Source organism: Xenopus laevis, chromosome 7S, assembly GCF_017654675.1.
Source record: "Xenopus laevis strain J_2021 chromosome 7S, Xenopus_laevis_v10.1, whole genome shotgun sequence".
NCBI classification, from domain to species: domain Eukaryota; kingdom Metazoa; phylum Chordata; class Amphibia; order Anura; family Pipidae; genus Xenopus; species Xenopus laevis.
Window position 1 is genome coordinate 65,236,521 of NC_054384.1, and position 11,549 is coordinate 65,248,069.

The 11,549-nt window shown below is 41.6% G+C and overlaps 1 protein-coding gene across 1 annotated transcript in view; it reads right to left on the minus strand.

Moving 5' to 3' along the window:
- LOC121396023 overlaps positions 1-6,336 on the minus strand; it is a 56,406-nt gene extending 50,070 nt beyond the window's left edge. Inside the window, exons 1-2 of the mRNA XM_041570618.1 lie at positions 6,153-6,336; positions 5,999-6,076 (exon numbers count right to left, since the gene is read on the minus strand). Coding sequence (XP_041426552.1) covers positions 5,999-6,076; positions 6,153-6,336 — 262 coding nt within the window. The remainder of the gene's footprint in view (positions 1-5,998; positions 6,077-6,152) is intronic.
- Between the last annotated feature and the right edge of the window lie 5,213 nt (positions 6,337-11,549).

Below are 11,549 nucleotides of genomic sequence, written 5' to 3' on the forward strand. Positions count from 1 at the left end.
AGTAGATGCCTGGCGACTAGTCAAGCCTAAGGAAAGAGACTATACTTTTTATTCTGCTAGGCACAGCCTATACACCAGAATAGATCATTTTTTTCATTTACGGGGACAAGAGTGGCAAGCTACTGGCCCGATTGCTGAAAGCGAGAGTCATTAAAAATCATATACACTGCTTACGGAACAAACAAGGTGATAAAACTTCAACATAGCTCAAGAATTTCAGAAATACTACTCAGAGCTGTACCAAATTGACTCTCCCACAACTGTTGACGGCCTTCCAAGAGCAGAGGCTATAGAAGCTTTCCTAGACAAGTTACCTATACCACGATTATCAGACTCGCAGAAATTGCTTATGGAAGCCGATATCACAGCGGAGGAAGTCTTTCAGGCGATTAAGACATCTCCAAATGGCAAAAGCCCCGGATCAGACGGCTACCCCGCGGGGTATTAAAAAGAGTGCTCAGACCTGCTTATACCACACCTGACAAGAACCTTTAATGCTCTCCAAAATAACACTCGCTTTCCTCTGACTCCTTGCAAGCTCATATCACTCTTCTTCTGAAAACGAATAAAAATTCAGAAGATCCAAGTAACTACAGACCAGTATCAATAATCAATGCAGATGTGAAGATATTAGCGAAGATAGTGGCATCTAGAATACAAACATCCTTAAGTTATCTTATAGGTCTGGATCAAGCCGGCTTTATACCTGGAAGAGAGTCGAGAAATAACACCAATAAATTGATCAACATACTCCACCATGCAAAGCACAAAAAAATCCCTCTCATGCTTCTGTCCACCGATGCTGAAAAAGCATTTGACAGGGTCGAATGGGTTTATATGTTCTCCTGCCTCTCCAGGTTCGGCTTCGGGGACCGCCTGTGCCAGTGGATTAAATCTCTCTAACCGGTAGCTAGGGTTAGAGTGAACGGAGTACTCTCTCAACGCTTACCCATCAAAAACGGCACACGACAAGGGTGCCCCCTCTCACGTACCCTTTTTGCCCTGGCTTTGGAACCCCTGCTCATATCTATTAGATTGAATGCAGATATATCAGGGATTTCCATAAAAGACAAACAATATAAAGTAGCAGCGTACGCCGACGACCTTTTTTTCCTGACAAAACCGCTAACCTCAATCACAAGCCTCAACAATCTCTTTGAGATATTTGGCAAGCTTAGCAACTTCAAAATTATTTTCATAAATCGCAAGCATTAAACGTATCGCTCAGCCAAAACACAATTCAACGACTCTCAAACAACTTCCCATACAGCTGGGCAAACCAGCAGATCACTTACCTAGGAATAACCATTACTAAAGACTATGAAGAATGGACTGATACCAACTGTAAACTGCTATACGCAAACATTCATAAAGATCGACGGAATTGGACCAAACAACCCCTGTCCTGGATAGGTAGAATCAATGTGGTCAAGATGAACATAATGCCACGGCTACTTTACCTATTCCAGTGTTTACCTCTACTATATTCAACCAATTGGCTAAAATCTTTTCAATCTGAAAGCACCAAATTCATCTGGCAGGACCACCCACCACGACTTAAAGCTGCCATCTTACATAAGAAAAATTCGGAAGGAGGTCTTGCCCTCCCGGACTGTGCCAGATACCTAAAAGCAGCAGCACTTGCTCGTATAATTGACTGGTCGCACCACCTAGATAGTAAGGACTGGGTGGAGATTGAGCAACAAGCCACACATCTGATCCACCTGCCATGGTTTAAATCTTCTTAGACGGGCCAGGCCGACGGTAAATTTGCAAGATTATCAATACTGCCAGTTTAAGCATTTTTTGGGGTATCTAGGTGGAGCTAACAAATTAGGACAACCCCTTACGCCCTTTGAGACTCTATGCACTAGAGAAACCCCCCTAAACATATAATCTCTTCAATTTATGATATGCTATCAAGTGAGTGTGAGAGAAAGCAGCTGCCTTTTGTCCAGGCATGGGAGTGGGACCTAGGACTGGACGTCTCAGAAGAACTCATCCAGAAATGGATTCCCAGTCTAATTTACAGCTCTAGATGTTGCAAGATCCAGGAGTTAAATTATAAATCTTAAGTAGATGGTATTACACCCCAGAAAAATTACATAAGATTCATCCAACCACGAGTAACCCCTGCTGGAGGTGTAAAGCAGATATAGGCACGTTACTACACATATTCTGGGACTGCCCAGCTCTCACAAACTACTGGCAGGTAGTTCTGAAAGCCTGTTCCAGGTGCTAGGAAGAGATCTATCCTTATCACCAGCCCGCATACTTCTATTTTGGGACACAGAAAATACGGAGGGGATCCCCGATACTACTCTGGAGTATCATCTTCTTAACTCAGCCAAAATCCTAATCCCTAGACTCTGGAAATCCACTATACCACCAACCAGTAAAGAATGGATAGGGAAGGTTAACGAATTAGCAAAATTTGAGGAATTATCTACATTCACAGAAAAACAACACTCTAGCTTTAGGGCTACATGGCTGAGGTGGTATTTATACAGGGACTCTGCGGAATATAGACAACTTCTGAACTCCAAAACTCACATAACACAGATCGTTATTAGGGGTTTCTTCAATCTGTACTCTGAGCATTACTACACGTTGTTAACATGCTATATCCCTTCTACCCGTATAACCTTGAGGGACTGTAATTCTTGCTGTATTGCCTTTGTGTAATGCTTTGTTTAAAAACGATGCCTGAGTCGTGATGCTTTTTGTTAATTTTGTTGTTTCCCCCCTGCTCACTTTCCCTACTCCCCCTCCTTTTTCCTTCTGTATCCCCCCCCCCCCCATCATCTCCTTTTTGGAAAACAATAAAAATCATTATACAAAAAAAGAAAAAAGAAAACCCTCAATAACTTTAAAAAATCCATGTCACAAACTAGGGGGTACAGTATCCGTTATAATACATTAGTTCTATTCCCCTGTATAACACAGCATGCAGCCTTCTGCCTTTATATGGTCTCATAATGCCTCAATGCCTTCTAACATCCTTACAATTTACAGTAAGGGGTACAGTATCCTTAATAGTACATGAGTGATAGTCACCTGACTAACTCAGCATGCAGCCTATGTACCTTTATGATTCCCAAACCCCTCAGTGACTTTAAAATGTCCTTATATTTTACAGTAGAGGGTATATTATCCCTTATAATACATGAGTGGTTCTCAGAGTCCCCTGACTAACTCATTCCGCAGCCTTGTGCCTTGAAATGGTAACAGAACCCCTAAGAGATTTCTATAATCCCTAATAATACATGAGTGACACTCAGGGTTTCCTGTACAGCTCAGTCTGTAGCCCTGTGCCTTTATATCAGTGGACCCCAACCAGTGGCTCGTGAGCAAAATGTGGCTCACCAATCCCTTGGATGTTGCTCCCAGTGTCCTCAATGCAGGTACGAATTTTTGAAATCTTAGCTTGGAAGCAAGTTTAAGTTGCATAAAAACTAGGTGTACTGCCAAATAGAAGCTTCTGTGGGCTGACAGTGCACATAAAGGCTACCAAAATAGCCATCCACAGCCCTTATTTGCACCCCTGGAACAATTTTTATGTATTTGTTACTCGCTGATCCTTCTACATTTGAATGTGGCTCGTGGGTAAAAAAGGTTGAGGACTCCCTCTTTATATGGTCACAGAACCCCTCAGTGAGTTTTAATATCACTACGATTTACAGCAGGTATAGTACAGGTATGGGACCTGTTATCCAGAATGCTGGGGTTTACTAGAAACTCATTTAAACATGAAATAAACCCAATAGACTGGTTTTGCTTCCAATAAGGATTACTTATATCTTAGTTGGATCAAGTACAAGCTACTGTTTTATTATTATAGAGAAAAAGGAAATCATTTTTTAAAATTTGATTATTTGGATAAAATGGAGTCTATGGGAGACAGCCATTCTGTAATTTTGAGCTTTCTGGATATCGGGTTTCCGGATAAGGGAATCTATACCTGTATACCTGCATTAGGTTTTCAGCTAAAAACACAGAACAGAAATGGTTGTCCTTTAAAATGATATTAAATCATTACTGTCTCAATTTATTCCCTTAAGGACTAAACGTAGAAGCTCTAAGAATCATCCTGTGTGGCTTAATGCAGAAGTAAAAAGTTAATGGGAAAGAAGAGAAAGGCATTTTAAAAACTACAAATCTGTAGGGACAGAAGCTGCATTTAATGAATATAAACACTGTAATAAATGTTGTAAATCAGCAATCCCGGAAGGCTAAGAAAATAAATGAGTTAATTGCGGTGGAGGTGGAAACTAACCCTAAAAAGTTTTTTTAAATATATTAATAGTAAATCTGTTGCTACTATCAGGTGACAATTCTCATGAAAATACCCCTCCTTTAAATCTTAAAAAAACATTGGTGGCCTAGGGCCTTAAGAGTTGAAAACATTGGTCACCTGGGGCCCTAAGAGTTAAAAACATTGGTGGGCAAGGGGCCGTAAGATTAAAAACATTGGTCGCAAGGGGCCCTAAGAGTTAAAAACTTTGGATAGCCTGGGACCATAAGAGTTGAAGACATTGGTCGCCTGGGGCCCTGAGAGTTAAAAACATTGGCGGCAAGGGGCCCTAAAAATTAAAACATTGGTGACAAAGGGGCCCCAAGAGTTAAAAACAATGTGACAAAGGGGCCCTAAAAATTAAAAACATTGGTGACCTGGGGCATAAAGAGCCTAAAAACAATTGTGGCAAGGGGCCCCTACTTCAAATATCCTTATCATCTTCAGTGGGGGTAGCAATATCCCTTATAATACACAATACTCAGAGTTCCCTGTATAACTCAGCCTGTAGCCCTTGGTGGCATTTATATGTGATGTCTATAGCCTTATAATTTACAATGGGGGTTATTATCCCTTATAATATATTTGTAACAAGTTCCCAGTGTAACTGCAACCTGCAGTCTTGTGCATTTATATTGTCACAGAACCCTCAATCACTTCTAATATCCTTATGAATGACAGACAGTATAGCGTGCACAGTCTCTGTTATAAATACAAAACACATGAGTAAAACGATAGTTCCCTGTATAACTCACCAGCAGCCGTGTGCCTTTATATGGATTCTCAAATCCTTATAATTTACAGTAGGGGTACATTATGCATTCTAATACACAAAATATACTCATTGTTCCCTGTATAACTCAGGCCTGTTTCCTTGTTCCTTTATATCGGTCCCAGAAATGTTTCACCGTCCCTCTCTACTATAGCACCTCATCTATTCAATGTGGCAAAACTGCTGATCCCCACATGATAGAAATCGCTGCAGCCCCCAATAATCCAGGACTGGATAAACAAAATGAGTGAATTATACCATTCTGAGAAATCTCAGCTACAGCCCCTGAATATGTCACTAAATTTACAGCTAAATGGATATAATGGACCCTCTGTAAAGGGGTGTTCACCTTCCAAACACTTTTTTCAATCAGTTGTTTTAGATTGTTCCCCGGAAATGAAGACTTTTTTCAATTACTTTCCATTATTTATTTCTTACTGTGAATGTGAAAGTTGAATGTTCCTGGTCTCTGGTGTTTGATTCTAGCAGCTCAGTAAATCAGGTGCAGACTCTGAACTGTTACAATTTTGCAACATTAAGTGATACATTTCTCAGCAGCATCTCTGGAGTATTAGCAACTATTGTATCAATTCTAACAGCTGCCTGTAATGAAACCCAGAGATTCTGCTCAGCAGGGACAAAGATCAGAAATGTATCAACCTAAATGTATCCATTTGAACAGTTTTACAGGGTCGGCGACCCCCAGGGCTGCTTCAGAAGGTGAAAAATGACACTTTACACTCCAAATATTAGAAAAAACTGTGACACATAGAAAATAGAAAAGTCATTGGAAAATGTCATTATTTCTGGTGATCTATCGGAAAACAACTAGTTGTTTGAAGGTGAACCACCTCTTTAAAGGGAGGCTGGGTTGTGCGCTGGGCCCTCGGAAGTGCCAATTTAAAAAAAAAAAAAGCACCCAAATTGCTTACCTCTACAGCCACTCTGAAGATATCCTCCCAGCCGCTTATGAAGATAATCCACCAACGCTCTGGAAATAATCCTCCCATCTGCACTGCGGATAATTCACTCAATCCATATGAAGATCATCCGCTCATCACAACAAAGAAAATCCTCCCATCCAACCTGAAGATAATCCTCCAGAAGCTTTGAAGTTAATCCTCTCAGTTTCTTCTTTAAAAATCCTCCAATCGCTCTGAGATGATCCTCCCAGCTGCTCTGAAGATGATCCTCCCATCTGCACTGCGGATAATTCACTCAGTCCATATGAAGATAATCCTCTCAGTCGCAATGAAGAAAATCCTCCCATCCGACCTGAATATAATCCTCCCAGCCGTTCTGAAGATAATCCTCAAAACCGCTCTGGAGATAATCCTCCCATCCAATCTGAAAATAATCCTCACAGCCGTTTCGAATATAATTCTCCCAGCAGCTCTGAGCTATGGGATACAACGTGCGGATGTTCAGCGCAGTTTCAGTGCAGTTTTTAAAAAAAGCCAGACCACTGCATAAATACGCTAGCAGTTTTCAATCTTAGGTTTTTTTTAAAAAAACGCGTTGCGAACCTCTGAAAATCCACTCGTGTCAATAGCGCTGAAGATACAACCTCCCCAGCCGTTCTGAAGGTAATCCTCTCCATCCGACCTGAAGATAAATCCAACCTCCTCGGAAGATAATCAAGCCACTCTGAAGATCCTCAAGCACTTCTGAAAGATTAATCCAGCTCTCTGAGGTGCTCTGAAGATAATCCTCAAAAGGCTCCAAAAATAATCCAGGCACTCTGAAGATAATCCTCCCAGGTGCTCTAAAGATAATCCTCAAAAGGCTCCAAAAATAATCCAGGCACTCTGAAGATAATCCTCCCAGCCGCTCTGAAGATAATCCACCAAACCGATCTGAAGATAATCCTCCCAGCCGCTCCAAAGATAATACTCCCAACCCTCTGCAAATAATCACACAAAAATGAGGTCTCAAAAGTAGTTGCTTTATTGGGCCAAATTCCAAATTGCTTTCTTAAAGAACAAAAAATCCAATATTCTAATTTATCCAGATTAGCATCCAGGCAATCCTAGCTCCCCAACTGTAAAAATCTCAGTACAGGTATGGGACCTGTTATCCAGAATGCTCAGTGTTTTTCTGTTAACTTAATCTTTTCCGTATTTGGATCCTCATACCTTTAGTCTACTAGAGATTCATTTAAACAATAAATAAACCCAATAGGCTGATTTTGCTTCAAATAAGGTATCATTATCACTTAGTTTTGGATCAAGTAACAAGGTACTGTTTAATTATTACAGAGAACATTTTGGATAATTTGAATAAAATGGAGTCTATGAGAGAAAGCCTTCTTGACATGCAGAGCTTTCTGGATAACCGATCCATACCTGTATAAACAAAATTCAAGCAAGTGATCCTAGAACTATTACAATATATACAACATGAAAACAACCTTCTGTAGAATTTCACACCAACCACATCGCACTAAAAACCTAAAAAATGGGCACTATGCTAAAAATAACCCACAATATCAACCCCCCAATATCTCCCACAGCAATGCTGGACTAAATACAAACATGTTCTGTACCGACCAAAGCCATAATACTTACCATGAGAGTGTCCCAGGCAAACGTCTTCCTCTGTCTTCTGATCTCTCTTCTATCCCTTCTGCTATATCCTTCTCTTTTCTTCGGCTTCTTATTTGTATATTCCTGATAAAGACAAATGTATGTAAAAAAATACATTAAAAAAACCTATATTATTTTTTTTTTTTGACAACATACACCTTTCAAATCTGCCGTAATTTTTGAACAATTCCATTTCTGTAACAAGATATAGACTAAAAAAATGAAGGGGAAAAAGATCAAATTGAAGGTCACTTTAGAAACCAACATACTTTAGGTTCCAAGTCCAAAACTCCCACTAACTGTAGGTTCACCCAGCAGAATCATAGACTTTTTTTGCAAAATACACACAATCACCAATATGAGCCCATAACCCTTTAGCCCACACAAAAACCTCTGGCTCACTGTCCTGACCTGACTCATAACACTGCTACAGTGCACTATAAGAAAACTAAACCTATGCTAACTGAGCCTCACACTTCCTACTCACTTGGGTCCTGGTTGTGGTTCTCCTGCAAGGTGGCTTCTTCAGTAGATGTTCATCCTGTGATGCACATCTGTCCCTGTGTTTTTTGTCTCCAATTCTCTTCTAAACTCCACCCCTTTCTATGTGTTTCACTACTCTCTAGTGGCCAAACACTATATATACAGTTAACATAGATCCAACCCAACTCTACACTGCCATCTAGGAGCAGAAGTTGGTAATTACAATGCAATAACTTGGGAATGCCTTTAAAGACTAATGGCACACTGGGAGATATATGATGCCCACGTTTCAATTTGTGCATCCATGGGTGATACATATAACTTCAGGTAACTTAAGGAACTTTTTATTACCAGCAAGGAAAACATTTTGAGAGAGATTTGCATAAATTCTATTTTCTGTATAATCTTGTCCAGCCCTAGAAGGGATTTTGATCTCCATCTCTTCATTCTGCTAAAAACATATAAACTTTAACTTAGTTACCATCAAGTACAAGACACTTTTATTATTAGAGGAAAAAGGCAGTCATTTTTAAAAAGTATAGGTATTCCTTTGAACTAAGCTTTAGCACTGAATCTAGGATTTGCATATTCAAATTAGGGGTGGGAAGGGAGATGACGTAACTATTTGTCACAAAACAAGGAAGTAAAAATGTTTTTTCCACTTTTTACATTCATGTCACTGTTCATATGCAAATTAAGATTCCGATTCGACATGGTATTCGGCTGAATCTTTAATGAAGGATTCTGGGATTTGCCCGAATCCCAAATACCCCGACACCACTACACACTATGGGTGGCAACAAGACCCAGAGAGTATGCTCAGATGCAGCCGCCAGGCTGGAACACTATGACTGGACTGCTCCACAAGATGGCGGCACAATGCTTTAAGACCAGGCAGTACAGCTGCTATGCACCGCAATAAGCGACTGCTGGGCAGCCCTATCTGACAAAATATAGGAGGTTAAGACCGACCTCTGCCTCCCACAAGCTGACCTCCAGACACTGATAAAGAGGACAACTGGAGCGGAGAGAAGGATCTAAAGATTAGAGGACATGTGCAACCCCCTGGAGGTACAAGTGCACACTCTACAAAGCCAAAACCCAACCCTTGCATCCAAACTGGACAACAATGAAAACAGGCAGCTCAGGTATTCCTACGTTTGCTTATAGACTGTACAGAGCGATCTCAAAAAATAGGGAAGCACAATTCAGCAGGAACAGTCCATAAGTTCGCTCACAGCCTGAACAGAGCTCCCATAACTATGGCAGCATAGGCAATCCCCTGTAATAAGCACAATTCAGCAGGAACATTCCCAAACTTTGCTCATAGCCTGTACAGAGAGATCTCAAAAAAATATGGCAGCATAGGAATTCCCCTGTACTAAGCACAATTCAGCAGGAACAGTGTCCAAGTTTACTCATAACCTGTATAGAGAGTTTCCATAAAACAATGGCAGCCGACCACCGTGATGATGGTCAATGTTCATGGGTCAAAGATCATGTGTCAAATGGCATGGAACAAAGGTCATGGGTCAAATGGCATTACAGTAGGACAGGTGTGTAGGCAGGCATAATGTTATTTTCTTTAGGTACAAGGCTTCTAGGCTATTTTAAATCCTCCAGTGAGTCAGAATTGTAGTTTGCCAATACTTTGGAAACAAATTACAATAATGACCCTTTTTTTTTTTTTTTTTACAATTTTCTCCCTTCAAACCCTAGTAAGACAACAAAGTCCTGCAGCGGAAGGACAAGGAAGAAGACGCTCCTGGAGTAAGAAGAAGAGGAAGCTCCAATAAAGAAAAAGAGAAAGCGCTCCGCTGAAGATAAGCGACTTCCTGAAGAGGAGGAGAAAGAAGAGGGAGCGGAGTAGGGGTTCTTGCAGAAGAACATTCAAGCCCCTGCAGTGGAGGAGAAGAAGACGGAGGCGCAGTCTCCTGCAGGGGAAGAAGAACCGGTGGAACTCTGAAGAAAACGAAGAGAAAACTCCTGTAGCGGAGGAGAAAGAAGAGGGAGCGGATGGAGAAGAAGAAGCTCCTGAGGTGGAAGAGATCATCAAAGATCCTCCGGTGGTGGAGAGGCCAACCCTGCGAAAACAGCTTAGGAAGGCCATCATGAAGAGTGCTCCGGAGAGTATGGGTAATGTAATCAATTTACTGACAATTACCCATTATCTAGAGATGCCTCATGTTTGTCCAGTGCAGCTCCACTTTACTTCCTGCAGTTCTGAGCATTTTCAATCAGAACAATAAAAAGGAAATCATACACCGTCTGTGAGCCCGCAGGCTGATTACTTTGAGGGCACCCCCATAGACCGATGTTTGGCTGCCTTTAGGTTGTAAGAGGTTGCTGAAAAGAATCGAAGTCTGCCAGATAAAGTGTCGATTCTATAGTAGGGCCAATAACGGGAGGTAGGTAATGCTTTATAGGGCTGCTGGACATCTGGCTTAGATATCCACTTTGGAAAATGGTTGCTAATGGGTAATAGACTGGCACCAGGTGATCAAAGCGTATAAAAGAATAAAATGGGCGGCAGGCTCAGACTGAGATTCATAATAGGCAAGGCATTCCATGTGGGTAGAGAGACCCAAAAGTCCCACAGGCCAATGAATAATGCGTTCTTAAAGCAAGACCGAGCCTTTAATATCATAATGAAACAAGTATTTTTCTTTATTCTTAGTCAACACTTTCTAAATCTTTTCTTCCAAAGACTCACTGCTGTCCAGGCCTACAAAGGGGTATGGTCTGTGTGTCTGTCTGTCTTTGTGTTTGTGGGGTTGAGGGGAGTGTATGAGGTGGGGTGAGGTATGTGGAGAGTGAGGGGTTATGTACAGGAGTGGGGTGAGGGATTATGTCAGGAGGGAGAGTGAGGGGTTATGTACAGGAGGAGGGTGGGAGTTATATACAGGAGGCAGGGTGGGAGTTATATACAGGAGGGAGTGTGGGAGTTATGTACAGGAGTGGGGTGAGGGATTATGTACAGGAGTGGGGTGAGGGATTATGTACAGGAGGGAGAAGTGAGGGGTTATGTAAAGGAGTGGGGTGAGGGATTATGTACAGTGAGGGAGAGTGAGGGATTATGTACAGGAGGAAGGGTGGGGAGGTTATATACAGGAGGGAGAGTGAGGGGTTATGTAAGGAGTGGGGTGAGGATATGTAGGAGGGGAGAGTGAGGATTTATGTACAGGAGAAGGGTGGGAGTTATATACAGGAGTGGGGTGAGGGTTATGTAAGGAGGGATTATGTACAGGAGTGGGGTGAGGGATTATGTACAGGAGGGAGAGTGAGGGGTTATGTATCAGGAGGAAGGGATCGGAGTTATGTACAGGAGGGAGGGTAGGAGTAATGATGGGTGGGATATCTACAGTAGGGATGGTTTATGTATAGGAGAGAGAGAGGTTGAAGGGGGTGTGTATAG